This window comes from Drosophila takahashii, chromosome 3L, assembly GCF_030179915.1.
Source record: "Drosophila takahashii strain IR98-3 E-12201 chromosome 3L, DtakHiC1v2, whole genome shotgun sequence".
NCBI lineage: Eukaryota > Metazoa > Arthropoda > Insecta > Diptera > Drosophilidae > Drosophila > Drosophila takahashii.
In genome coordinates, this window is record NC_091680.1 from 27,216,876 (window position 1) to 27,244,017 (window position 27,142).

The window sequence follows — 27,142 nt, forward strand, 5'->3', positions numbered from 1 at the left end:
GTCTTTATTTCGGAATCAAGTACAGTAAGCATTTTTTGCAATGGTTCCGACATGGATATGTACTAATTGCATTAAAAGTAGGAAAGATTGCTCTTAAACCGATAAGAATCAGCATCAACGCTTTAATTTCTGACAGACTTTTACCAAACAGGTATTTAATTAATATAATTGACTTACTATTATTATTTAGGTTAAATATATTTTTCTTGAAATCATGAAACCAGCAAATATAGCTAACTCTAATTACGTTTATAATATTCATAAGCCTATTCACTAGTAGAATTCTCGTACCTCATAAAACCAAGTGAAGCTGTCGAAAAATTTCACTAGTCGATTGGCGTTTAGCTCTGAGAAGCCTAGCTACTTAAAATTTTATTTTTATGGCAAAGTACATTTTGAAAACTTTCTTTCCGATTGTCAACGAACCAACAGCTTTTGCATCCTTTTAGAGGGAGGATCCTCCATCTGAGTGCGCAGCATATTTAGCGCCTTCTCCTCCCGCGAGTCGATAATGTGGCACACTACCTCCGATTGCTTGCGGAATGCGATTAGGCCAGCAGTGCCGGTAGAGAGATCTAAGTGCCGAAAGCGATCGATATCACAGGTACAACCGTCGAACAAGTAGAACCACGTGGCTGCCGAGTCCGATCTGTGGGTGGGGTGATGTCTGAAGACCACGTAGTTGCCCCACGGCGTCATCGTAAGCACCCGATTGGCCACCTTGAAGGCGGAGCCCAGCACCCGGTTCAGGCTCTCCACGGTTCCACTCTCGGATCCAGCGACGGCCAGGAGCTGGGGCACGCGATTAAAGCCGGGAAATCTGAACAGCGATTCGTTTCCCTCCGTTGGATTCTCCTCGGGAAGTTCGTTGGATTCCCCAATATTCAGAGGGCCCGTCGGGAGAGGAGTTGACTCTACTTGGTCTAATTGGCGTACAAAATCCGAGACAGCGGGTGTGTTTAAGTGGGCGTGTTGTACCGGAGCCACGCCAAGACCATTCGATTTGTCCACGGATTGCTGGAGAACTCCAGTCTGAGCTAAGATTATCTTGGCTGATTCCTTAAGGGTGGACCCTCCTCTAGGTGGTTCTCTCTGCGGCAATGTGCCTTTATTGGGTGTCCAGCCATTTGTGTTCCCCTTCGTGTTTGTTACCTTAGTGACCACAGGCTTTTGATTGGAACTTTTGCTGATCGCATCGTGGGGGATTAATAGCTTGGCTGCGGTATGTGAAATAATTGTTCCCTTGGCATTAGCTACTTTGCAGGCCATTCCCTTCGAAGTGTTTCCTTTTGAAGAGCGCCTAAAAGCCATCTTGCCATGAGGAGAACCGTGGGTAGACTTGGAGCGAACAGGGGACTTGGTCCGAGCAGGCAAGGGAGAATGGTTGGAAGACCTTCCGGCGATTTCTCTTGGGGATTTTAGGTTTTTTTTCATAATCCTTACAGGAGAAGACCCTTCTCTAGATCTTGAGCGCACGGGACCCATGGCGGGAGAAGGACTGGATGACATTCCGCCAGTTTTCCTAGAAGTTCTTGTTACTTTTCTCAAAGTCCTGCCAGAATTAGACGCATCTTTAGATCGGGAACGTTCGTGAGACTTTGCGGGCGAATCCCCAAAAGACATGCCACCAGTTTGCCTGGGCATTTTGTTCATCATCCTGACAGGTGATGACCCATCTCCAGATCTCAAAGGTAAAGGGCACTTGGACGGAGAATAGTTGACACCAATTTCCCTGGGGAATTTTATAATCTTGCCAGGAGATGTGGAAATTTCAGGTATCTTATGGGGAGAAGGAATGGAAGACCTAGGTCCAGTTTGCCTAGAGGATTTCAAATTTTTTCTCATAATCCCGCCTGGAGATGACCCTCCTCTTGTCTTGGCATGTTCAGGAAACTTTGGGGAAGGATAGCTTGGACCCATGCCGGCAGTTTGCCTGGAGGATTTCACATTTTGTTTCATAATCCTGCCACGTAATGGCACTTCCTTAGATGTGGAGAGTAAAGGGGACTTTGCGGATGACTGGCTGGAAGATCTTCCGCCAGTTGGCCTATTGAAACTTGGAAATTTTCCTTTCACTGCCTCATTTTTGGCGTCCTGGATTTTCCTAGAAGTTTTCTGTTCCAACTTCCTCTGATTCTCCTGCTCCTTCTTGAGGAGGGACATCTTGGTTCGTGCAGAGGCTCTGCGACTAGTATTTTTGCAGGGCTTAATACGACATTCCCGATTCCTATTTTTTATTCCCATTTGCGATTCGGCGTGGAGCTCAACCTCCTCCTCGCACATCTCACCCTCTGCCCCTGCATTCTGACGCTCATCCAGGAACCGGAATTTCTCAATGTCGAATTTATCCCCTGTGCGACTAACCACATCGTCCTCAAAGTCGCTGATCTCGCCCAGCGATTTATCACAGATACTTACCCCTTGTTGCTCATTGAACAGGATGGGTTCGTTCAGGGACTTCACGTCCTGGTTGTCCACACCCTCGGGCAACGGAGCCAAAAAGTATCCGTCAGGACACTCGGCGAGATTCCGGATGCGCACTACGTGCAGATAGTAGGCCGTCTGCCGGTTGGACTCCTTCAGCAGCTGGTGGAACACGCTGAGCATGGTCAACTGGTCCCGGAACATGCGCACTGTGGCCCACTTGGCGCCCTTTGCCTGGTCCTCCGCCACATGGGTGCCCACGATCGTGTGGCGATAGGGATCCAGGAGGTAGTAGAACCCATCCTTCACCCAGATGGCGTACATCTGATTGCCGATCTGGAACACCACGTTCCCGAACTCCCCGAGAGCCTCCGAGACGTGCGCTTCGAAGTCCGTGCCAATGATGCGTACGCCACACTTCCAGTGGCCAGTTCTCACATTCGGAATCAGCTTCAACTCGAGCACATACTGCCCCATCCTCAGTTGGGTGGGAAAGGTGTCCAGGTCAATGGGTCGTCGGTCCCTCAAGCAATCCGACCAGCAGTTCCGACACAGCTCCACTCCGTAGCAGATTAAACGGTCCAGCATATTGGTGTCCCAGTTGGCCGGGTGGTCGATTTTGCTGGCCAGGATCGAGCCCACGGCCACCATTAGGCTGCTGCGGTTCCGCACCGGATCATTTTCGTTCAGAGAGAGGTGCAGAGTAGCCTTCAGATAGGCATAGCTCTTGTTCACCACCTTGAATTCGATGGATCGGTGGCTAGTGTCGCGCATATAGATGCGTCCGTCGGGGGTCTCCAAGCGCACGACCACCAGTTCGCGAATGGTGAACTCGTCTTGGGGCGAAATGCCACTCAAGTTGCTGGCCAGATGGACAACATTGTCAATGGTTTTCAGGCACACCAGCATGGCCACTCCGTTGGCCTGGACGGTCTCCAGGTCCTCCTTCCTCCTGCCCTTCACGTCCAGGACAAAGAACACTTTTCTGCGCCGCCAGACGAGCAGGTGGCCAACTCGGGTCAGGAGCAGACAGTAGCGGCTGGACTTGAAGAAATTCAACAGAACGGGCCCTAAATTGTTAATGGTATGCGAGGGCTGCTGCTCCAGGGGCTTCGATCCCGCCCCCAGATATCGGGGTTCCAGTGCCAAAGTAAACGTGTGCCCTTCAAGATTAAAATTCCTCCTGATCCGCTTCTCCTCGTTGGTGTAGATCTCCGGCTCGAGCAGCTTGTTCTCATCCCGGTCGTCCTCACCTCGATCCACTTCGGAGCTGGCCCGGAACAAATCGGTGCCCTCCTCCAGCAGCATGTCGATCTTCTCTGCCGTCCAATCGACTTCCGGCAGGACATAGATCAAGGCAAACGCCTTCAGGTAGGTGGCGAAATTGAGGACATTCGCCTCCTGCTGCATCGGAGAACTGCCGCAGGGATTGTTCAGGGTGGCATTCGAGCAGACCAGGCCCACGGGACTGCCCAAGGAGTCGGCCTCCACCTCCGAGCGATTGGGCACCTTCTCGCAGAACTGCCAGTGATCGCAGCAGGGCTCCCCCTTGGAAGATCCTCCGGCGTGGAATTTGCTGCCCAGATCCATGTCCGTATAGCTGATATACCTAGGGACAAGGAAGGATCAGTTTTCGACAATCACCGCAGTGTGCAGCGCTACCCACGTATTGCTCGACCGGCTTTTGGCAACTCGAGGATAACAGCTCGGCGTGCTGGCCAAGCGGCGCAGATCCTGTTGGCTGACTGCCATTCTCGGATGTCTGAAACTCTAATTTGACACAAACAAAATTTTTCCACCTTTTTCCGTTTTTCTTTTACTTGGAATTTAGTTCAATATTGCAGAAGGGAAAATTTGATTACTAGATTAATTTGTAACATACAGTGGCTCACAGCTTATTTCGTGCAGAGGTAAACTTAAAATTCAAACTTGTATAGCTTACAAACTATACGATAATTTACCAAAATTTAAATGCAGTAATGTTAGGAAGTATTCTGGCCCTTATTAACCCACTTCTTTATTTTTAGATTCCATAGAATAACACTTAAAATAAAAAAATAAAATCATTGACTTTTTTAATGTCACAGCTTATTTCGTGCAAAACTTTAAATTTATTATTACTTGTAAATTATTGCTAAAAATGTGTTTTTTTTTATTTCTACATTGAAGCGCCTATTACTAACAATTTTTTTTTTGAATTTTAAATTTGTCAAATACACGAAAAAAAAGGATGTACATTGTACATACGGTAAGACAATATGAAAATATGTATATGAACAATGTATACTTTTTTTTACAATTTTTCTTTCTGTTATGTATTAAGGAAACCGAAATGCGAAATACATGGGAGAGTGAGAGTATGACCCTAAAGTTTCATTCAAACTAAGGCCAGCCTAATGTATATACATACATACATAAGTATGTAAACATCGGTTTAATTCCGACAGTCGATACGAACGTGTGCTCTTCAAGTAAAACCCTTCAAGTACCCGAACTTATCCTTCTTGTAAATCTATTAATAGTTTCCTTATCAGATCGAACAATTTGGACCAAGGTCGTCACACCAACAATTCGCCAAAAGTTAAAAATGCTGAACCCATCTTCAAAGAAGCCCCCTGCACCTGATGGGAAATACCTCGTGATCACCAGATCGGACAACGACTCATTTTGCAACACCTCACCGTTTATAATCAAAAAGACAATAGACTCCGCTATAGGAGAAGTCGCAGAGTGCACGAAAACCAGAGACGGAAACCTCTTGATTAAAACGAAGACCAAAATCCAAGCCAAAAAACTCTTGAAACTTACCATAATGCCCGGCAACATTCCCGTCCAAGTTTCAGAACATCGATCGCTTAACTCCTGCAGAGGAGTTATATACTGCAGCGGCCTGAGAGGAATTCAGGAGGCAGAAATACTGGAGAACTTAAAACCACAAAACGTCGTAGCAGTTAATAAAATTCGTAAAAGAATTTCTTCGGGTGCAACCGACGAATCGGGACTAATAATTCTAACATGGTCTTTACTTAGTCTACCGAAAAATATCAACATTGGTTATGAAAAAATCAAAGTGCGGGCATATATTCCACAGCCAAAGCGTTGCATGAAGTGTATGCGTATTGGACATATTGCGAAGTTCTGCAAAAGGGAAGGAGCATGCCCTAAGTGCAGCCGCCCAATTCATGCCGACGATATGAGTGGAGAAGAATGCCAGGAAAATCCAAGTTGCATCAATTGCCTAGAAAAAAAGTACCCCGACAGCAGTCACCTCCCCAGGGATAAGAAGTGTCCAGTCTATATAACCCACCAGGAAATACAAGAAATACAGGTCTTGCAAAAAGTGGACAGTCGTAAAGCCTGGTCCATTTACAAGAAGAGACGTCAAACCGATGCTTTTTCCAAGTCCAGCCAAATAAAATCTCATGAAGAACAGAAGTTACAACCAAGTTTAACCAAATCATCACCATCAACAAGGAACTCCGAAGATAATGATGCTATGTACCCCACCACCATCAGCTCGGAACAAAATTCCACAAAATCTAACCCTAAATGCACCATATACCCCAAAAACCTATCCAAAAAAGAAAAAAGGTTACTAAAATTAAAAACCCTATCAAGATAGAAGGAACTTAAAATCTATCTAAAGATAGCAACTAACCCAACCGGTTACATTCTACCTAACCCTATATAATATCATTCAATCATTCAATATATTAAAAAGAAATATGAAGAACTCTTAATACAATCGGAAAGGAATTTATAACCATCCTTATCAAAATCAACATTGAAATATACCATACATCATCTATGTATCTAATTCTTACTAATTCATAAGTCTTTGCAACACAGAAAAATCCCTACAGGGCATATGTATATTCAAAGCCTTTTTTCGTTCGTTTAACGATCCAATTTCTAACTAGCTTTCTAATGTCTAACAGGTACATATATTATAATTAGTTGATTATTATTTTATATGAAAAGAATAAATTAGTTGATTATTATGTTATACGAAAAAAATAAATCCTTTTTCACATCAACAATTGAATTTAGAATTTACAACATATTATGGGCAGCTATGGTAAAAATTACGACCGAGTCTGTATGGTTGGTATTGGGTGTTTCCACAATAAACTTTTTGCTTGCATTATACAAACAAAATCAAGATATACTGAAAGATTTCATTCTGCAGAAAAGTCACAAAGAAAGCATACTATTTACGAATTAATTTAATGTATACATATATATTTAACTTGTTTGCTTTTATAATTAGTTACTAAAATAGGGGGACGAGGAGTACTACGAGTGTCCGAATCGAGGATTCTCTCAAGTCGTCGACCATAGCAGCGTGTGTTTGTGTGAGTAAGAGGCTGAGTGTGTGGGTGTGGTCACAGTTTGGACTGCCGGCAGCTCTCAACACTCCATGGCCAGGGAGTTGGAGTTCTCGTTCAAGGCCTTGATGCCGTTCTCTATGGGCATGGCCAGGCTGTTGTCGTCCTCCGGCTGGACAACGACTGACGCCGCCTCCGAGGTGGACGGCCCATCGGTGACCATCTCGTCGTCGTGGCCGTTCTCCACGCCGTTTCCGTTGCCGTTGACGTGCCCGTAGTCCCAGTTGATCTTGAAGCGGGTGACACGCGGCTTGCTGGCCAGGATGTTGCGCGTCAGCTTGTCGAAGAGGGGCTTTGGTGGCGGGTTCTCGCGCATCTCTGGATCCGCATAGTCGTTGTTCACGTAGTAGCCCACGCGGACGAACTCCTGGCCGCGATAGGAGCAGGTGAGCAGCACAATGGTGACGCCCACTGCATCAGGCTCCGGGATCTTGCTGACATCCGGCGGGTCCGCCTGGAAAACAAAGATGTGGCGCCCCTCGGGCACCGGACCCACGTATATGGTGTCCAGCACCTGGTCGTGCTCCTCCGACTCGGCGGAGCCCACGTAGATCATCTTCCACTCGAGGTCCTCCTTCAGCTCCTCGATACACTCGAACGTCAGCTCGAACTGGAAGGGATTGAAGAAGCTGCTCGGGTTGTCCAGCACCACCACATTGGTGATGTGCACCTTGGCCATGGTGACTGTGACTGTACCTCGCGGTTCGGAAAATGTAGACCGAGTTTTTCCAGACGCCTCTTACGGCGCGCTTTTTTCAGCAGGTGCTGCTTTTGTTTCGGTCAGGAATTTCGTTCCCTGTCGAAATTTGCCTGTTAAATACCCGACAATCACTTGCTATTCGCGATGCAATGCTAGCTGATTGTTTGCGTAATATTTTGGATCAGGTTTGTGTTCTTTTCACTTGGTAATTTCCGTTTATTTGTTGCAAGAAGTTCGCTTTCTTCTTTCTTTGCTCGCAAAATTTGTGATGACAGCTGACGGCTTTCCCGCGCTTCAGTGTGACCGTTTTCCGACGCAAGTGGTGGCGAAAAACTCACCACAACAAGTGACGGAATGTCAAAATGCAACGATAGTCGCCTTCGATAGTTTATTGATGGTTTGTAGGCTGTTCAGACAGGCCGTGTTTCTGCAAAACATTCCACAACAGCGTGCTAAAAAGAAACGGGAAAGGTCGGTGCAAGTCGGAAATGCCTGTTGAATTTACTTAGTGTGTTTCGGCAACAGCAAACAAATTCCGCTACTGCGCAATTATTGTGTTTTGCTCAGAGGGTATAAGTTGTTCATATTCGGAATAATTGAAAGTAAAAGCCTTTCTGGAACTCCTCCTGAACAAATTTATTATTATTAATGTTTAATCATGCAGTTTTGCAACCAAATTGTTTCTTGTTGTAGCAATTTATCTTAAAACTTTAAGCGAGCGCGAGAAAGAATTAAATATTTTTGGCTGCCTAACCGCTAACACCAATAATCAAGCCAAGATATCCTAACTCGGTTGCCCTTTTTTAAAATCACACAAGTAAAAAGTTGTCATAATAAATTTACGCTAATAATTACAGGTGTCATTTCAACCCTAACAACTCAAATAATATTCCCTAAACTTTTAAATTGCTGATTTGTTTAAATTTTTTTTTTGTATTTTGAAGTAGGCATTTGATTTTTCGCAATTTAAAAACCAAATCTAAAATCACCAACATTTTTAACAGCCTCGAGGTTGTTGAATTGCTGAAATTTCTGAAAGTTGAGTTTTGCATGGAACACCTGATTAACAGCTGACCAAAATTCAACAATTCAACAGTTTAAGGAATACCTTGGATATAAATATTTTCATTCAAAAAATATCGATATATTGATATTTTTATATATTTTTCACATCCCTACTCTACTCCCCAATTTGTGGTGCTCTGATTGGTGGAACTATTTTTTTCCTGCCAAGTCAAATTACCAAGAGCTCTTGGTTTCTTTGTAAATAGTAAAGTAATGCTGCACCTGACGGGCCAGAGCTACAATGCGCGCGACATAATCCGGAACATCTTCTCCCCACTGATAGGCGTGCTGTCCAGTCCGCAGGCGGATGAAATCTGCCACCGGAACAACCTGTCCTTCGTGGAGCTGCTGCAGCCGTTCGCAAAGTTGCCAAATGATGGTGGGTGAAGTGCAAAGTGGAATGGGTGGGATGTAAATGGTAGTTCGAGTGAGGTAAACAAGGCACAGTTGGGACCAAAAAAATAGGCAGTTTCTAAGACGATTTGTCTCGGTTATCCAACATTTGGCATTGTTTTGAAAACAAAGAAGACTGCATTTATTTGGTATTTGTAAGGCAACTCCCAATTTGTGTATCACCATCCTTTAGCGCACTTTCGCGACGTTTCCGGGACGAGCGTATCGGTTCGAGGACTCCGCCTCAACTTCTGTGATGTGGACTGGCGGCCGCCCCAGACAGTTTTGGCCAGGAAGATGCTCAACGAGTCGGTGACCAATGCCCACAATGACAAAACCAGACTGGCCACTATAGGTAAGTCATCTTTTGGGTGAGCATGAGGCTTTCTGCTAATTTAGTTTTCCCCCTCCCCCAGCTGACATCGACCTCGAGTTGCCCACCTCGGAACCTTGGTTCGAGCAATGGCGGGAGACCTTTTTGACTGTGCAATTCCCGGCGGATCATGAGTTCACTCGCCACCTACTGAGCTGCCTGCTGGTGCTCTCCAGCACGGATCCGCAGATCGTGGAGACGGCCCACAAACTGGGTCAGCGTGTGCAGCAGATGCAGAGCATCACGCCGCAGAAGTTGCCCAAGTGGTTCCACCCCACCGAGGTCCTCAATAGCTACGTTGTGCTGCACGAAGCCAGCCAGGGGGATTTGTCCAAGGCGCAGCAAGGATTCGAGCTGCTCAAGTCCACCTTCGGGGACAGCAAGTGCTTCCTGGTGTCCATTAACTCGCTGGACGGGCAGACTGCTGCAGAGGTGCCAGATCATTGGGCTACATTCATTAAAAGGCAACCGAAAAACGATGCGAATCTACCCTCGACGGATCTGAGTGCACCGAAGTCGCCCCAGGAAGCTGTTTCTGTCATCAGTATGCCAGCCATGCAGATGTCGCAGCTCCTGGACGGAGCTAGTGCCCAGGAAAGCGACCTGGCCATGCTGCATCCGCTGAGTCCAATGCAGGAGAGCGCTACCGAGGCGATTAATTCGAAATTCAGCATCAGCAGCGAGAGTATCGCCTCGCAAACCATAAATCCCAATGTGTGGGCGAATGAATTGGAGGCGGATGCACCGCACGGCATTTGCCTGACCAATCGGGACATCGACAACCTGCGGCACTTTGTGCAGGACTACGCCGTTCGTGCGTTGATACCCTATATTGAGCATCTGGTGGCCATTCTGGCCGAGGGAGTGACGAACAAGAAGGGCGTTAGCAAGTCCCTGTTGAGCGCCACCAAACGGTGGTTCGTCACCAGCAAGCCGGGGGCAGGAGCAAACAATCAAAATGCAGTCATGTAAGATGTTCTTTTTATATTTTAAAATGCCTTTTACATTTTAAACATCATGTTCACAGTTACACCAACGAATCTGCGGAACTACAAACTCGAAAGTTGGGCGATCTCTATTTCATGTTCGGGCATTATAATTTGGCTTTCCAAGCCTATCATCAAGCCAAACGGGACTTTAATGCGGACTCTGCCTGGCAATACTACGCGGGGGCTTTGGAAATGGCTGCCCTATCCGCCTTTATGTTGGGCACTGCGCAACGGAAGACCTACGACTACATGGAGGACGCAATTGTCTGTTATCTCACAGTGTGCAAGTATGTTACTTCTGCGGTTTCTTGAACTTTCCCAGCGTTTTCTGATCATTTTGATATTTCAGATTGCAGCAATTTGCCACGAGAGCAACGCTCCTGAGTATGGAATGTCTGAAAACAGCGCGGCTTTATAGTGAAGTGGCTAAGCAGCTAATTCGCATGACTAATGAGGAGTCAGATCTTCGGTCAGCCCTATTGCTGGAACAGGCGGCATACTGTTTCCTGGTGACCCAACCGCCCATGCATAGGAAGTATGCCTTTCACATTGTGCTGGCCGGCAATCGTTACTCCCGAGCTGGCCAAAGGAAGCATGCATATCGTTGCTATCGCCAGGCCTACCAGGTCTTCCAGAAGCGCGAGTGGAGCTTGGCTGAGGATCACATTCAGTATACCGTGGCTAAGCAGGCGTATATGCTGAAGCAACTTGAGGAGGCCAGTCGATCCTTTGCCCATTTACTTAGACCCGGAAGTCTTCAAAGTGCGCAACAACAGACCAGTTTCCTAAAAGAGTATATTCAAACGCAAAATGTAAGTTGAATGTAGTTTAAACCATTTCTTGACATTATAAAAATTAGTTATTTTACATATAAATAACTACTATTATCCTATCTCACAGGAACTGCAGAAGCGAAGTCCTGAGCTGGGCTTACTACCACATGCCTTACCCCAAGTAGTGCAATCTTCCGTTCGTGTTCTCACCCTAGTGCAATCACCATCGTCTTTGGCAGCTCAGGTGCCGGCCACCAACATAGAGATTAACTCCAATCTGACGGCCGATGAATCCATTTGGAACAAGATTGAGGAGATGCTCGTCATCACGGCTGCCAATAACAAGCCATTTGTGTTTAAGCCCTCTAGATATTTGTACACCAAGCAGCAGCCTGCACTGGAAACTCCCGTTGCGGTGCAGGGTGAACCCATCGAGCTGGCTGTGACCCTCTCAAATAGCGTTCGATGTGGTATTGCCCTCTCCGAGATAGACCTTCTGTGGAAACTCACTCTGGACAATGACGAGGTGCTCTCCAACGCTTGCATTTATGAGGAATCATCGGACAGTGCCAGCAAAATAGCTGTGGGTGCGGCGATAAAAACGAGTTGCGTGGCCTCTATTAAACTGGCCGAACAGGCCGAGGAAACTTTGCACTTTAAGCTGACTCCAAAGCTAACCGGACGCCTGAATGTTCTGGGAGTAGTTTGCCGAGTGGCAGCCAGTGCGGATCCTGCAGCCAGCCTGCTGGGTACCCTGCAGTTCGAAACGCAAAGGATCAGACCTAACAATGCCAAGCAATCCTCGCAAACTGTTTTGGACAATAGATTAACTATTAAGTTGGTGCCCCAAGTGCCTGCCATGAGTGTCAGCTTTACTCCTGTTCCCAGTCGCCTGTTGGCCGGTGAAATTATACCAGTTCAAGTGACTCTTCGCAATTTGGGCATCGCTCCGATTGAGGAGATCTACTTGGGCTGCGACAATCCGCGCTGTGTCTCCCTCGTGGATCAGCACAGCCAAATGCCACTGGCAATGATGAGTTGTGAGTAAACACTAAATCGTATTCTTACATTGTCTTAAGTGTTCCACTATAACCGTAGCCCTTCGCAATCTGTCCAATGACAAGCTCGTCAAAGACAAGGAAATACGTGGACAACGAGTGTATCGACTGCTACAACGCCCTGGACAAGCGGCCCTAGATGCCCAGCAGGTTCAAACCATATCCATCTGGCTGCAGGCTCCACACCAGGCTGGTCCCTTCACTCTGCGCCTGCTCTTCTACTACTCCTTGCCAGCAGGAGCAAGTTCGCACATCAAATATCGCCTAGTTCGGCATATCTGGCAGCTGCAGGTAGAAAGTTGCATACAAGCCGACTCCACCTGTGTGGTTAGCAATGTGGTAACTAATGAACTGGGCCTGGATGTGAACGTTAGGAATCAGCATGCGGGCGATGCGACGGAGGTGTATGTCAACTCGATTGCCTTGTACTCCAAGGAGTTCAATTTGAATCCAGAAAAGCTATACTGTGAGTACAGAGAAATGTTTCAATGGGTTAAGTGAATGGGAAGTCGGAATGCTTTATTGAACTCGATTTTAATTTAAATATATTTTTTTATAGTACTGAACAGTATGGGAGTCATCCCAGGACAGGCGGGAGCTCAGTGCCTCAAGTCTTCCATTTGCTGCAATTTCCAGTGTCGCCTGCAGGAGAGGGACACAAAAGAAGAATTCCAAGACATTCCATCGATCAAAACCCTGCTGCAATCGCGAATATCCCATTTGAAGATTCTGCCTGCCCAGCACGCCCAGCAGGTGGAGCAGCACATGCCCCCGATATACGAACCGCACAGCTTCCTTACTAACGAAGAGACGGTGTACTTCAATATAAATATCTCCACCGAGGAGTTTAACGCAAGCATAGCTGGCTACGTGCCACATGCTACTCTGGCCATAAGTTGGAGTGCACTGGTGGCCAGGGAGGAGGGACAGCGCCTGGCCTGTGGCCTGCACTTCATTAAGCTGTATAGACTCTTTGAGACGGGACACTGTCCGGCGGCACCGATAGGACCTTTCCAACGGAGGAGACAGTCTGCTGACGACTCCATAAGTAATCAGCGCGAATTCCCACTACCCGAGGGAGCAGTCAACAATGAGGAGGCCTGGCAACCCCTAGCCGAAGCGGATGAAGAGGACTATTGGGAACCCAACGATAACTATGTGGGCCAACGGTGTCTTCTGGAGGATGAAAGCTTTGTGATGGCAGTTAAAGCCTAAAATGTTCGTCAGCTTGTCTGTAAATCATTACATGTTAATTAAAATATTGGAATGTGTTTTTAAGTATTTTCGTCAAGTTACAGTTTTCAAAATTTATCAAACTGACCGGTAGTTGAAGGCCTATATTTCCTTGATCTGAAGCCACGTCTTAAAAAATGCAGATCTGATCTGATCTGATTTCAAGGCAGCAAATTTCAATCCCTTAATCGCTTCAATCCCCATCTAATTAGAGTTAGGTATTAAAACAAATATAGGGGCATACTTAAATATATATTTTAACTTTTTGAAATCTTATATTTTCCCATTTAGACGTGGGAACAAATCATGGGTTCTTAGAAGTTTCTCTTTTCTGTCTTTAGCGCTTTGTGATTAAATTCATAATTTGTTAGTTTATTAATTGATTGATTTAAAAAAGAATTCATTAATATTACGTTCTAGTAAAATGCTTAAACATGTAACATTAGAGTGTTTATTGCTTTTTGGTAGTTCCCTAAGCTGCTGACTAGACGAGACGATGACGTGGTTCTTAGTGGATGAGTGTGTGGATTTCAGAGGCAGCGCAACGTAATAATCTTGGTGGCAGGATAAATAGCATTTATTGTTAGGCTTAAGTGCGTTTCTTGGTCATGTAAACACGGGCCGTGGCGTAGAGAACGTGCGTGCAGGCGTATATATTGCCCAGAGCGCTGCCCAAGAGGGCTCCAATCACGTTCGGAATGGGATAAGCCTGCCAGTCGCGTCCCCAGTCCAGCGGCGCCACTACACTCCCGGCCCAGGCGCCCAGAATCCCGCCCAGCGCATTGTACTTGAACAAATTCAGCGCCGTGTCCTCGCACTTGGTCACGAAGTCAGGCTTCTCGCAAAAGCAGACCTGCAGGGCTCCGCCGCCCCCGAGGAGGAACACAGTGGGCGACACCGTCAGCAGGGTCATAAGCAGGGCCAGGACGAAGGTCTGCTCGTAGTTGCCCAGGACCGGCGCTCCCAAAATGATGCAGATAAAGGCGTACAGCAGCGTGCACAGGAACTGCAGAGTAAATCCCCCGAGGAGTTCCCGCGGCGTAAAGTACGAGGCCTTTTTCTGGCGCTGTTTGACGGTCAGGACGCCGTCCTCAACCTTCCCGTAGAATCGGGCCAGTACAACTTTTAGCAGCTCGCCGAGAAAAACAATCGGCACGACCAAGGAATCCCAGAAGCTGCCGAGATGCGCCCAATTCCGGCGATACTGCATGTAGGCCATGCAGATCAGGATGGTGGCCAGGCTAAGGGACACGTGGAAGAGCTGGTGCTTGGTTTTCTGTTGGTCAAATCGGGAAACCATGGTTAAATGCAGTTTAATTGAATTTTCTGAAGTTCCTTAATGCCGTTTTCCTGACATCCGTTTGTTTTACGCCCGTTATCAACACTTGTACAGTGGGCTTGAAAAGGGTTAAACCAGTTCAAATTAAATACAAATTTTCCGTGATGAAATGTGAAGTTAGGATCTCTACGAACTTAAATGAAATGTTTTTGTAATCACCAAACTAACATTAATCTAGCAGACGGTGCTCACTTTGAAAAATCGCATAAAAATATATCTTTGATGGACCGCTATTTCTTAAAGAATAAATTCCCAGGAGGCCATCCATGGTTTTTGCTTTATAATTGAAATTTAAATTTTGTTTAACTTTAAAAATCAAGTTAGCTTTTAAAAAAAATGGTATGTCAAAATAATTTAAAACCAACAAATTTGAGAAAAAGTAAAGTAAGTAATTAATTACGCTCCAAATCCGCAAATGAAATACCCTCGGCGATTTCTTAAGAATTCATGTATGGATAACTTTTGCCTGTTTTGTTCCTTTGAAACTTATTTACCACCTGAAGGCCATATCTGCTAGTTGTCAAAACCCATAAGTTTGCATATAGATTGTATTTAAACTTTTAATTAAACTTGTTCCACTGTGCAGCAGCACACGGAATCGTATTGCTACACTTGCAATCATCGATATTATCGATGATTTTCCAGTTTTAAATTGCAGGAATGGTTTTACTAATATAGTTATTTTTTTAAAATGATTTTTTTTAAATTGAAAAACTAATACATATAACTTATAAAAGTCAAGTCCGAAAGATTGGCTTATTGAACTGCACTATCGTACCCACGATACATCGATATCATCGGGATTGTTTAACCCAGCTCTATTTCACCAGCCGTTCCGTCACATAATCACTCCTCACACATTTGGTTGCAAATTGTTTTTATACCATTTCTAGTTATTTCTAAGTAAATTGCGAGTGGGAATTGCCATCGAGATGCTAGCCCGCGCTATCCGAGTGCGTCCCGTAATGCGGGGCATTGCCTCGACGTCGGTGTGGACCCGGAATCGTCCTGTACAGAGTTCCCTGATGCAGTTCTGTCGGAATCGGGAGACGCGCCTGCAGCGATTTCAAGGAGCCAATATGATGGTCCAACGCTTCTACAGCCGCAAGCGGGACGACTCCGACGAGGATGTTATGTCGGAGGGCCACGGGCCCGAGTTGATGTCCGACCGCGATCCCCAGTTGCCGGCCACTGTCGCCGTGCCAGATGTATGGCCACATGTCCCGCTGCTGGCCATGCGCAAGAATCCGCTCTTTCCGCGCTTCATGAAGATTGTGGAGGTAATGTTATTATCTTTTTTACTTTCTCTTATTACTTGCCGCCAATCAGAAAAATTGTTTCAGCCTTTTAATGGTTTGCAGGATAATAAATAGCAATAGTGTTGGAGCTTTAACCAAATTATATTTCTATAAAATAACTTTTCAAATTTACCCAGGTTTCCAATCCCATCATCATGGATCTGTTGCGTCGCAAAGTCAAGCTGAATCAACCTTATGTGGGCGTGTTTCTTAAGAAATCAGATGGCGAGGAGGAGCTGATCCACAATTTGGATGATGTCTACAGTCTCGGAACATTCGCACAAATTCAAGAACTACAGGATCTGGGCGACAAGTTGCGCATGGTTGTGGTGGCCCATCGTCGCATTCGGATCACTGGTCAGGTGGTCGAGGATGTGCCACCTCCCAAGCCCGGTAAGCATATTGACCAGACCACCCACTAAGCGCCCAAATGTGTGACAACTGTTTCTGCTCTTAGTTAAAATGACAACTTTGCATTATCCACTATTTAATATAAAATTACAAATCCCAGCTGAAGATCAAACAACTGATCAAGCGGAGGCGGCACCAATAAAATCAAAATCCGACACATCTCGAAAGCCCCGTGGCCGACTACCCAGAAGTCGGCCTGGAAAACTGCGCGAATCGGCGGCCGCTGAGGAAATGGTGCAAAGCCAGACACTGGAACCGCCACTTAAGTCAGGTCAAGTCGACTCTGTGGGTTCGCCCAAGCCTCCCACGGAAGGAAAGAAAGTGGAGTCCCCGGAAGGCGTCGAAGGAGATGGCACTCAATCCGCCCCCAGCGTACCACCTGTACTGATTGTAGAAGTGGAAAATGTAAAGCAACCGTCTTACAAACAAACTGAAGAAGTAAAAGCTTTGACTCAGGAAATCATCAAGACCCTCCGAGATATTATTACGATGAACCCCTTGTATAGGTATGCCGACTAATAGAATACATTTCGTGCTTATCTGACCTGAATACTATCTTCCAGGGAGAGTCTCCAGCAGATGCTGCATCAAAACCAACGCGTTGTCGACAATCCCATTTATCTGTGTGATTTGGGTGCTTCACTTTCCGCTGGAGAACCAGCTGAACTCCAGAAAATTCTGGAGGAAACTGATGTAATTTGAATTAAACAACTACCAGAAATGTAGATTTTAATGAGTAACCATGTTCTAGATCCCCGAACGTCTGCAGCTTGCCCTGACTCTGCTTAAGAAAGAGTTGGAACTCTCTAGACTCCAACAAAAAATTGGTCGCGAAGTCGAGGAAAAAGTTAAGCAGCAGCATCGCAAGTACATCCTCCAGGAACAGCTGAAGGTTATCAAAAAAGAACTGGGAATCGAAAAAGACGACAAGGATGCAATTGGCGAAAAGTATCGCGAGAAACTAAAGGATAAAGTTGTCCCCGAAAGCATAATGACGGTGATTGACGAGGAGCTGACCAAACTGAACTTTCTGGAGAGCCACAGCTCCGAGTTTAAGTAAAATCCGCTATAGCACATATCACATCATATCAGCTACCATAATAGGTCCTCCAATTTGCAGTGTTACCCGCAATTACCTTGACTGGCTCACCTCATTGCCTTGGGGCGTCATAAGCACCGAAAACCTCTGCCTAGACAAGGCCACCGAGATACTAAACAACGATCACTATGGCATGGAAGACATCAAGAAGCGTATTTTGGAGTTTATTGCAGTCAGTTCTCTTAAGGGCACTACGCAGGGAAAGATTTTGTGCTTCCATGGTCCACCTGGCGTGGGCAAGACAAGCATAGCCAAGTCTATTGCTCGCGCTTTGAACCGTGAGTATTTCCGCTTCAGCGTGGGTGGAATGACAGACGTGGCCGAAATCAAAGGACATCGTCGCACCTATGTGGGCGCCATGCCTGGCAAGTTGATTCAGTGCCTGAAGAAGACAAAGATTGAGAACCCGCTCGTGCTCATCGATGAGGTAGACAAGATTGGCAAGTAAGTGAAAGATTAAGGGAACACTAGAACTTAATCTAATCAAGAAAATGTTATCTTTTTCAGAGGCTATCAGGGGGATCCCAGCTCGGCGTTGCTTGAGCTCCTTGATCCCGAGCAGAATGCCAATTTCCTTGATCACTATCTGGATGTGCCAGTGGACCTTTCGCGGGTGCTTTTTATTTGCACAGCCAATGTGATTGACACCATCCCTGAGCCCTTAAGGGATCGCATGGAGTTGATTGAGATGTCTGGCTATGTGGCTGAGGAAAAGATCGCCATCGCTCGTCAATATCTCATGCCCCAGGCAATGAAGGACTGTGGATTAACGGACAAGCAAATCAACATTACCGAGGATGCCTTAAATATGCTGATCCGCAGCTATTGCCGTGAATCAGGTGTGCGAAACCTGCAAAAGCACATCGAAAAAGTTATACGAAAGGTTGCCTTCCGACTGGTCAAGAAAGAGGGCGAGCACTTCCCGGTGAACGCTGATAACCTGACCACATTCCTGGGCAAGCAGATCTTCAGTTCGGATCGCATGTACGCCACCACACCGGTGGGCGTGGTCATGGGTCTCGCCTGGACGGCCATGGGCGGCTCATCGCTATACATCGAGACCTCCAGGCGCCACATACGCCATAAGGAAAAGGGCGATACGCCTGCTGCTGGAGGAACTCTCCACATCACCGGCAATTTGGGCGATGTCATGAAGGAGTCAGCCCAAATAGCCTTGACAGTGGCGCGCAACTTTTTGCACTCGATGGAACCAACGAATTTGTTCCTGGAGCAGGAGTAAGTTTTAATTTGTACATAGCTTTTTCTAATTTTAGATGAACGTTTTAGAGACAGTATAGTTATTTCTGATTTTAAGAAATTCTGGAAAAAAGTATATTTATTTTGTTTAAAACGTAATTTAATTGATTTATATCTTCATTAATTTAACAATTTCATTAATCATTTTTATTTTTTCTATGGAATTATTTTAGTTTAAACCTTGAGTTTTGCATTACAAATTATTTGTACTTTCCAGTTTGATTTCTTTTATTGATACATTTTATTTCATTTGTAGACACATTCACCTCCACGTCCCTGAAGGAGCAACACCGAAAGATGGCCCCAGTGCTGGAGTCACCATCATAACAGCTTTGGTTTCTTTGGCCACTGGAAAGCCGGTGCGTCAGGATGTGGCTATGACGGGCGAAGTGTCCCTGAAGGGAAAAGTGCTGACCGTGGGTGGCATTAAGGAGAAGACGATTGCAGTAAGTTAGCAGATAAAACCATTCAGAGATTCTTGTTAAAATGCTTAATCTCTTTCATCCAGGCCCGCCGTAGTGGCGTCAATTGTCTAATCCTGCCGGTGGACAATAAGAAGGACTTCGAGGAGTTACCCACATATATTACCGAAGGCCTGGAAGTACACTTTGCCGAGACGTACGAGGATGTCTACAAGATAGCCTTTGCCGATGACGAGACAACGACCAAGAACGTGGTGGAGCAGGAGCCGCTGCAGAAGGTTTCCAGCGCGGCCACTGCCAAGTCGGCGGCGTGGTCTTAATCGTAACTTTAGCTTGGGGGTGTGCCGGGTGTTAATAGTTTTTATTGATATCGATCGTTATCAGGTTAATTAGTGTATTTAGACCATAGCATTTGTTAAAGCTAATGCCAAGTAAATTGAATGTACTGACGAACTGAAGACAGTGCTGCGTATATTTTAGACATCTGCATTGGCCAGAATCCAGTCCAAGTAGCGATCCACGCGTGTGTAAATTCCCGGACGACCACGCTGTCCGCAGCCTACGCCCCATGACACTATGCCGATGGTGACCCATCGTTGGTTGGGTAGTTGCACCAGCAGTGGGCCGCCGCTATCGCCCTGACAGGAGTCCTGCCCTCCCTCTGGGAATCCGGCGCACATGGAGGTGTCCGGAACGTGCTGCACAAACGAGGCCCGGCAGTCAGACTGCTTCCACACCGGCAGGTTTACCTAAAGTTGTCACGATATTTTTGTAAAGAATGAATTAATATTTGCTGGTAAAATGTTTGATTTAAACAAATTCAAACTTTTCGTATAAAAAAAGGTTTTTTCTGGCTCTTGCAAATTTTAAAAACTTGAATTACTATTTAACAAATCGAATTATATAAAAATTCCACTAATGAAAGTACCTAAGAGAGATGCTTGGCAATTACATCTAAATTTAGGGCCTGAATTTTGAAATATATGTACAACATAACAATAAACAGTGTATATAAAATGAAAGACCAATAGTAGCTTATACCAACCTCCATAAGAATGTTGGAATGGGGTCCGCCAAATTTCTGGGTGCCCCAGCCCGTGACAATGGCGTTCCTATCTGACCAATCCTCGTTAACGGGAGGCATGCAAACTGGCCAGATGTAGGTGTTGAACAGAGTGGGTCTGTCGATTCGGACAATGGCAATGTCATTGTCATAGTTCTGTGGGTTGTAATCGATGTGAAGCACCATGTTGGCAATCCGGAAATCCCTTGCCCTTGTCTCATTCAGCATGTGGGTGTTGTACTCGCCCAGACGAACGAAGATATCCTCCTTATCTTTCTTGTGAATGCAGTGGGCGGCGGTCAGGACGTGGCGATCGGTGATCAGGACTCCCCCGCACCAGACGAAGGGCAAACCCTCCTGCAGCAGGGCCGCCATCCAGGGCCACTCGTCCGGCTCGGCTGGACGCCCGCCGGTAAGCCGCGGGAACTGCCTTGTGGTAATTCCACATCCTCGCTGCTCAGGCTTATTGACGATGCGCGCCTCATCCTTGTCCGGATTAGTTACGATCTGCGGACTAAAGCGGTTGCTCGTCGACTGTTCAGTGCAGCAAATGCCTATGGAGCTGGGATAGGATATTACATCACAGATCTCGTGGTTTTAGATTTTATTATGAATATAAAAATGTTCAGTGGCAGAAATACTTGTTTTCAAGTCTTTAAATGAAACCCTCATACCTCTTTTCAATGATGCAAAGCTGAGATACCAGACGCCAGACGTCGTTCTTAAGTTCTGGCATGCGACAGTAGATTATATGGCGACATCGACCGGATTCCCCCAAAGGAGTGCTGCATGGGCCGTAATCCTTGTTCTCCTGCGTTTAATTTTTTCAGGAATTATAAAGATGGGTATGCACAATATAATGACTCACCAGCAGTTGCGTAGTAGGAACCTGCCGCTTGTTTAGACGATGTCGTGTCAAAAAATTCACGGCTTTGTTTTCCCCTGTGCGATTTTCATACACCTGGTTTTCCGACTCCCCCCATTGAAACTCATCATTATCGCTAAAGTCGAGGAGGTCTAGCAGTAAATGGATTGATTTTCAATTGAAGGTTACAGTTGGATTTGTAATATTTATCTTATGTGTACTTTTCTTTTATTTTTGAACTTTGGAAAAATTATTAAAAGATTTTGATTGAAGGTTTTCAAAGCTTTGAAGAGCCAGAGACGAAAAAAGTTGTTCAATGAATTTTAATTATGTAAAATAAGTGTATTCAACTTAAAACAGTAACACAAAAAAAAGATTAAGAAATAATTGAAAAAAATCCAGAATGAATAGATTATTCGGAAACCATAAATATTGATTTCTTCTACCTCGTAAAAATTTAACATGCTTTTCAGGAACCTTTTTCTCGTCCTGACGTTAAACTAAATGCAGATTTAAAACTCAAAATATTCATGGATTTTCGAGGTTTAAAAGTCATTTGTATTTTTGTAGTTAGTTTAATTACCAATTCACGTGTTTCAATATTTTTTTATAAATATTTGTTTTTTTTGTTTTTAATCGATGTGTTCAATTTAAAATTTATCTTTCTTGATTGATTTTCTTTGATTATAACTCACCTATATAATCACTGGTTAATTTGTTGGCTAATATATTCTGCAAGGCATATCCAAAAAAGACCACAAAAGCCAAAAAAAAGGCTTTCATTTTGAGTTATTTTCGCTAACGCTCTGGGATTTTATCGCGTGCCGCTTCCGTTGCCAGCTGAATCAATTCTGCTTTGTGCAATTCTCCAACAAGCTACTGTTCCGATATGGAAGCCGAGCTCAGATCGGCTGAACTCGCGATTTACCTTGGACACTGTTTTTAAACTTGTTCGAAACGTTGACACTTTTGGGTTTTCCTGGCTAATAAAGCGACTCTCAGGCAAGTCTATTTTTTAGCTCAATTCTCAGACAAAAGCTTTATTGGATGGGTACCGCACTTATATAGTAAATATTATGAACGTCGGAATAATCCAAGTGCTTTCTTCCCTTGGCTTATCTCTAGGGTGAAAAACGAGCCACTGAGATGCCGGTCCCCTTTAATGCTTATGAGCTTGGACCCAATTTTGTGTATTATCTCAAAGTTGCCGACAAAAGTTTAGCAACACCAAAGGCAAAATTGTTGCTCACGATGATCGACTCGGCTTCTCCGATGAAAATGAAACGTGATGGGCATTGCAAATGATCCGGTTCGGTGGGTTTTAATTCCATAGAAGTAACATCTCCGAAATACTAAGGAAGATTTTGTAGGTACACAGCTTATATTCTCTATTTAATTGCCTTTGACGCTTGCACATCAAAACAATAATAAATCAAATGCATTAAAAACCGGAATAAGAAAAAATCAAGTGATGTAAGTTTCATTCATTTTAAAGAGATGCGAACTACCAATTTTAAGACAAAATTCCTTATTGCTTATATAATTAAAATAATAATGTCAGGACAATTGTTAAACTTGACATTAATATTGCTGGCTATCATACTTATTATTTATATCAAAAATCCTTTTTTTTGATCGTAGCATTTTTTAGAGATCAGATGTATATGTACTTCCGTACTACTTATAACGGTTTGTCATTAGGTGAAAATGGCGTGCGGGTGCGTTGTTTAATTACTGGTCCCTCAAAAGTAATTGCCACCTGTTCATCCCACTTGGGGGCCTATAAAGGTCTCCTACTCGTCGGCTAGTCGACGTATTTTGTTCCCGCCACCATGAAGCATTGGAAACGACGCTCCTCCGCCGTTTTGGCCATCGTTCTGCAAGTTTTGGTATTTCTATTGCCCGATCCTGGAACAGCCATGACGATGGACCAGTTTTTGTCCTCGCTAGACATGATCAGGAATGGATGTGCGCCAAAGTTTAAACTTAATATAGAAGATCTCGATCGGCTTCGCGTGGGTGATTTTAGCTTTCAGCCATCGCAGGATCTGATGGTGAGTGTATATATCGCGGTGAAATTAATAAAGCCTGTGCTGGCGTTATTAAACTTAACTTTTTCTCCTCTTAGTGCTACACAAAGTGTGTGTCCTTAATGGCGGGCACTGTTAATAAAAAGGGAGAGTTCAACGCTGCAAAGGCCCTTGCGCAGCTTCCGCATTTGGTTCCAACTGAGATGTTGGAGCCGTCCAGGAAATTCATTGAAGCGTGCAGGGATACCCGTAAGTATAAGGCAATTGAAGGCACAAAGTCTGGTTTTATATACAGTTAAATGTTCACAGATAAAGCATTCAAGGAATCGTGCGAAAAGGTCTTCCAAACGGCCAAGTGCTTCGCTGACAATGCCGATGGGAACTTCATGTGGCCTTAGAAAAATTAAGAATATCTTAGTTCATTTCAGATAAATAAAATAAAAAAGTAAGTTGTTTGGTAAAAGAATAGCTCGTGTTTAATTAAAGGCTTAAATATGTTTTAAAATAAGATTTATATAAATAAATAATGAGAGGGAAAAAACATTAAAATAAACTATATTTTTATACTCTTGAAGAGGGTATTATGATTTCAGTCAGAAGTTTGCAACGCAGTGAAGGAGACGTTTAATGAGAAATAATAGGAAATTTAAATTAATAGGAATGATCTGCAAGATATATACGAATATATATATTATTTTCTGTTTTTTTTTTTACCATTTTAAGATCATTTACCCATTAATAAGTGATAAGACCCATTTTTGATTTCGAACATTGTTACATTTTATTGCTGATATTGTTAACTAAATACAACAGTTTTATATATTCGCATTATGCACACTTATACATTTTGTAATTTATAAATACTCAATTGGCATAGCAACGCATTTAAATAAGGGATATCTTTGCATTCTAAATGTTACAAAATAAATGCAAAATCTTATACAAAATGGTTGCCTTGCGTACGTGTGTACAAAGTTCTCTCGTTAGCTATTTCTCGTATTCCATTTCATAAATTTCGGATTCGGTATAGAATAGTGTCTTTAAAGATCTCTCAAAAAGGGCCTCACAAAAATATATCCGATTAGAGCGTGTGTGGTGGAATTTAACGATGACTTAGATGAGGATGTTTGAGGAAACCTGTGCTGCGTTTAGAAAGTGTTTGTGTACACAACTAAGAGTCTAAGGATGTCCACATGTATATAGTAGTTAGTACATTGTATATAAAATCAGTACACATTGATGCTTGTATATTGAACCGTTTGTTAGCTGGTTTGGAAATATTTTGTAACTACTACACACACATCTAAATAGGTTGGTGGTACACACCTAGGTATACACGTATAGGTATATAATTTGATATATCGTAGTTATAATTAGGTGGAGATTGACAGGCCTGTTGTTAAGCTAGGCATTGATTCCGATTGGGATTGTGTAATGCCGTTGATTGTGTTGTGCGTGGGATAGCCTTGACTTTGGCTGAGAGTATGAGAGTGTATATCCTATACAATGATTCTTCCCTCTCCTTTCCTAACTAATCTAGAAGATGTTTGTGCTTATAGTTTTTTTTTTTCATTTCCATCCGGGATCACATTTAGGTTTATGAAATTATAAAGCAGAGAGCGAAAGAGGAACAATTTTGAAACTGTTTTTTCTGTGAATTTAACTTTAAAACTCCAAAAGATTATCAGATTTTTTTAAAAACTTAAGGCCTCCGCAAAACAATTTCAAAAGGACAGACTCAGTTTATAATCTTGAACGATAATGGTTGGTCTTCAGAGGAAGACTTGGAAGTAGAGCTTAGACGTTTGAGCAAAGAAAATGCTTCTGGGTAAGACCCATGTAAATTCTAGGATGACAGGAAACGATTGCTGGATGTCAGTTTTGTGATTAGGGAATGATTGGTAATAATTTTGATTATGTTCTTCCATTGCAGGATCAGCCATCATCCTTTATTGCTTGCTTAGTCCATCAGTCGAACGCCGGCTTGAACATCATCGGCCATGCTAACGCCTTTCTTCTTTTTGCCCTCGCCGGCAGGCTTCTTCTTGGTCAGAGCCAGGGTTTCCGGCTCATCCTGGGACTGCTGCCGCTTGCCGTTTCCACTGGCTCCACCTCCTCCGCCGCTGTTGCTCCTCAGTTTGAATCGCGTCGTGGCCGCCGCTGCATTGTTGTTGGCACAATTGCATATTGCATCGAAGATCCGCACGACAAATCCTCTGGCCCGATTCACCACCTTGCCGTTCTTAAAATCTGGTATAGCGAAACCTGAGAGATTAGTGCATGCGAAGCGCAGAAAGTACAAAAAATTCGAAAACAAAGATCAGTGAGAGGCAAAATACAATTTAAGTGCAACAAAATATGGGCATGCATTGGAGCTGGAATAAATGAAACGGCGGCTTAACAATGGGAGAAAATGGCGTGCGAGTGCGTTTCTTAATTATAGCTTATCCAATTTATATCAAACTAATTGGCACTTGTTAGCCGACACGGTGGCCTATAAAGGTCTCCCTGTTGTTAGCAATGTCCAACAGTCATGAAGGCCAGTTCTTGAGAGGTCATGACAGGACGCCAATCCTTGATTAGTTATTAAAACGAATCTTTTCGTGAACTTTAGATATCAAACTAATTGCAACATTTTCAACAGAAACTTAATAATACTTTGATTTATGTCACCATATTAGAAGTATAAAATTCATATATGTATATTATTTTATACCGAGGTGAGTGCAAGTGCGTTGAAATAGTTGAGTTATCAAAATATAACAAACCCTGACCTTGAGTTCGCTAAAATACCTCAAGGTATGTGTAATATAAAGGTCACCAAAAACTAATAGAACAAAAATTACAAATATTTAAGTAAATGTCTAATTTAAGTAAATGTCTAATTCCTAGGTCTATCAAAAATGTACATGAAAAATCGTTAAGTAAGCATACTAAGGGCCGTTTTCTCGTCCGCCTATTAAATTTAATGGAAGCTTTAAATTTTGATTTCCCATACGATTTCAAGGTTTTATAATTATTTTAGATTTAACAAACAGACGAGAAAACGGCCCTAAACTTGCCAAATTCATTGAAATTGTGTGCTAAAGATTTTTAAAAAAATAACATTAATGTAAACTTTTCAATAAAAAAATTATGTTTTTAAATAAAAGATACTGATTTTGAGTTGTTGAATTAGGCACAGATCAAGAGCTACCCTATTGCATACTGAAATCACATCCACACACTTCACGAACCCCCATCTTTGATCCTTTGTTCGTGATAGGCACCTCTTACAGAAAATTCAATGTCACAAAGGTTCTGGCCATTGACATATACTTAAGTCATTCTTGATTGCTGATACTCATCTATTTTCACAGACAATGTGCTCGTGAACAAGGATCTAAAATGCCGCCAAGTGCTTGGCGACGGTTTTAGGAACTGGCCATAAGGAAAAGCCATAAACAATCTAAAGTAGCCAAAAAGCGATTAATACTGGAACACATTGCGTATACTTACTCGGTCGCTTTTCCTTGCCCTGAAAATAAAGTTACAAGTGTTTCGATTAGCAGGAAAACGAAATTAATATGTCTAGTCAACCTGTTGCGATTTCTGGTTCTCAACTGCTCGCCTGTTGGCCTCCGCCTCAGCCCGCAGGACCACATCATCGAGCACTTCTTGCAGAGCAGCCATGTTCTGAGGACTCTGCTTGAACGCCTCAATTCTGGCCTCAAGCGACTCCGCTGCGATTCCATCTTCACTGTCCGGAGACGCGGGCTCGGGATCCGCAAATCGTGCGTGCATTTTTCCTGTGTTTTTGCAAGAATTTGGATTAATTCTTTGAAAAATTCCGACAGAGCTGGTCCGAGCCTTGCCAATGTCCTGCGATGGGTATCTACAAGGAGTGTTGAGCGAGCTCTTTGTGCGTTTACCGAGCAATGTGGTGGAAAAATCAATAGCCAGCCACTTGGGGGCCCATACCC

General features: G+C 44.1%; 8 protein-coding genes across 10 annotated transcripts; 3 read left to right on the plus strand and 5 right to left on the minus strand.

Moving 5' to 3' along the window:
- Positions 1-334: 334 nt before the first annotated feature.
- Positions 335-4,272, minus strand: ms(3)76Cc (male sterile (3) 76Cc). The gene is made up of 2 exons (XM_017142603.3): positions 4,091-4,272; positions 335-4,033 (listed from the first exon to the last, which is right to left on the minus strand). The coding sequence occupies exons 1-2, from the start codon at positions 4,174-4,176 to the stop codon at positions 418-420; spliced, it is 3,702 nt and encodes a 1,233-aa protein (XP_016998092.2). The 5' UTR covers positions 4,177-4,272; the 3' UTR covers positions 335-417.
- A 2,365-nt stretch (positions 4,273-6,637) lies between these two features.
- On the minus strand, positions 6,638-7,832 carry asf1 (histone chaperone asf1). The gene has a single exon (XM_017142585.3). It carries the CDS (start codon positions 7,489-7,491, stop codon positions 6,835-6,837), a length of 657 nt encoding a protein of 218 aa, XP_016998074.1. The 5' UTR covers positions 7,492-7,832; the 3' UTR covers positions 6,638-6,834.
- An 857-nt stretch (positions 7,833-8,689) lies between these two features.
- l(3)76BDm (trafficking protein particle complex subunit 8 homolog l(3)76BDm) lies at positions 8,690-13,441 on the plus strand. Its single transcript, XM_017142615.3, has 8 exons — positions 8,690-8,956; positions 9,164-9,325; positions 9,387-10,311; positions 10,371-10,619; positions 10,682-11,144; positions 11,233-12,145; positions 12,204-12,629; positions 12,723-13,441. The coding sequence occupies exons 1-8, from the start codon at positions 8,791-8,793 to the stop codon at positions 13,376-13,378; spliced, it is 3,960 nt and encodes a 1,319-aa protein (XP_016998104.2). The 5' UTR covers positions 8,690-8,790; the 3' UTR covers positions 13,379-13,441.
- Positions 13,442-13,629: 188 nt separating this feature from the next.
- PIG-F (phosphatidylinositol glycan anchor biosynthesis class F) lies at positions 13,630-14,866 on the minus strand. Its single transcript, XM_017142617.3, has one exon. The coding sequence runs from the start codon at positions 14,694-14,696 to the stop codon at positions 13,986-13,988; it is 711 nt and encodes a 236-aa protein (XP_016998106.1). The 5' UTR covers positions 14,697-14,866; the 3' UTR covers positions 13,630-13,985.
- Positions 14,867-15,101: 235 nt separating this feature from the next.
- Positions 15,102-19,680, plus strand: Lon (Lon protease). 2 transcript variants are annotated; one of them, XM_017142607.3, is made up of 10 exons: positions 15,102-15,119; positions 15,629-16,015; positions 16,171-16,426; positions 16,491-16,950; positions 17,008-17,137; positions 17,196-17,500; positions 17,565-17,987; positions 18,051-18,779; positions 19,057-19,246; positions 19,309-19,680. In XM_017142607.3, exons 2-10 carry the CDS (start codon positions 15,668-15,670, stop codon positions 19,540-19,542), a joined length of 3,075 nt encoding a protein of 1,024 aa, XP_016998096.2. In that variant the 5' UTR covers positions 15,102-15,119; positions 15,629-15,667; the 3' UTR covers positions 19,543-19,680. The 2 variants fall into 2 exon arrangements, with proteins under 2 accessions (XP_016998096.2, XP_016998097.2); XM_017142608.3 differs by having other exon boundaries at positions 15,104-15,119; positions 16,545-16,950.
- Positions 19,567-22,227, minus strand: LOC108058097 (trypsin-1). Its single transcript, XM_017142610.3, has 5 exons — positions 21,846-22,227; positions 21,154-21,302; positions 20,960-21,096; positions 20,268-20,847; positions 19,567-19,971 (listed from the first exon to the last, which is right to left on the minus strand). The coding sequence occupies exons 1-5, from the start codon at positions 21,931-21,933 to the stop codon at positions 19,699-19,701; spliced, it is 1,227 nt and encodes a 408-aa protein (XP_016998099.2). The 5' UTR covers positions 21,934-22,227; the 3' UTR covers positions 19,567-19,698.
- Positions 21,025-23,609, plus strand: lush. Its single transcript, XM_044392527.2, has 5 exons — positions 21,025-21,130; positions 22,276-22,623; positions 22,792-23,204; positions 23,279-23,429; positions 23,490-23,609. Exons 3-5 carry the CDS (start codon positions 22,983-22,985, stop codon positions 23,576-23,578), a joined length of 462 nt encoding a protein of 153 aa, XP_044248462.1. The 5' UTR covers positions 21,025-21,130; positions 22,276-22,623; positions 22,792-22,982; the 3' UTR covers positions 23,579-23,609.
- A 340-nt stretch (positions 23,610-23,949) lies between these two features.
- Positions 23,950-27,119, minus strand: LOC108058106 (uncharacterized). 2 transcript variants are annotated; one of them, XM_017142626.3, is made up of 3 exons: positions 26,760-27,119; positions 26,679-26,697; positions 23,950-25,430 (listed from the first exon to the last, which is right to left on the minus strand). In XM_017142626.3, the coding sequence occupies exons 1-3, from the start codon at positions 26,961-26,963 to the stop codon at positions 25,141-25,143; spliced, it is 513 nt and encodes a 170-aa protein (XP_016998115.1). In that variant the 5' UTR covers positions 26,964-27,119; the 3' UTR covers positions 23,950-25,140. The 2 variants fall into 2 exon arrangements, with proteins under 2 accessions (XP_016998115.1, XP_016998114.1); XM_017142625.3 differs by having other exon boundaries at positions 23,950-25,445; positions 26,760-27,118.
- Between the last annotated feature and the right edge of the window lie 23 nt (positions 27,120-27,142).

What these genes read in the sequence shown, in the direction of transcription:
- asf1 (XM_017142585.3), bottom strand. Translation starts at nt 7,491, where the DNA reads ATGGCCAAGGTGCACATCACCAATGTGGTGGTGCTGGACAACCCGAGC.
- PIG-F (XM_017142617.3), bottom strand. Translation starts at nt 14,696, where the DNA reads ATGGTTTCCCGATTTGACCAACAGAAAACCAAGCACCAGCTCTTCCAC.
- Lon (XM_017142607.3), top strand. Translation starts at nt 15,668, where the DNA reads ATGCTAGCCCGCGCTATCCGAGTGCGTCCCGTAATGCGGGGCATTGCC. An exon ending in ACGATGAACCCCTTGTATAG is followed by an intron (nt 16,951 to 17,007) that starts GTATGCCGACTA and finishes ACTATCTTCCAG; the next exon opens with GGAGAGTCTCCAGCAGATGC. An exon ending in AATTTGTTCCTGGAGCAGGA is followed by an intron (nt 18,780 to 19,056) that starts GTAAGTTTTAAT and finishes TTTCATTTGTAG; the next exon opens with ACACATTCACCTCCACGTCC.
- LOC108058106 (XM_017142625.3), bottom strand. Translation starts at nt 26,963, where the DNA reads ATGCACGCACGATTTGCGGATCCCGAGCCCGCGTCTCCGGACAGTGAA.
- LOC108058097 (XM_017142610.3), bottom strand. Translation starts at nt 21,933, where the DNA reads ATGAAAGCCTTTTTTTTGGCTTTTGTGGTCTTTTTTGGATATGCCTTG. An exon ending in ATTAACCAGTGATTATATAG is followed by an intron (nt 21,303 to 21,845) that starts GTGAGTTATAAT and finishes ATTTACTGCTAG; the next exon opens with ACCTCCTCGACTTTAGCGAT. An exon ending in CTTTGCATCATTGAAAAGAG is followed by an intron (nt 20,848 to 20,959) that starts GTATGAGGGTTT and finishes ATCCTATCCCAG; the next exon opens with CTCCATAGGCATTTGCTGCA.
- lush (XM_044392527.2), top strand. Translation starts at nt 22,983, where the DNA reads ATGAAGCATTGGAAACGACGCTCCTCCGCCGTTTTGGCCATCGTTCTG. An exon ending in AGCCATCGCAGGATCTGATG is followed by an intron (nt 23,205 to 23,278) that starts GTGAGTGTATAT and finishes TTCTCCTCTTAG; the next exon opens with TGCTACACAAAGTGTGTGTC. An exon ending in TGAAGCGTGCAGGGATACCC is followed by an intron (nt 23,430 to 23,489) that starts GTAAGTATAAGG and finishes AAATGTTCACAG; the next exon opens with ATAAAGCATTCAAGGAATCG.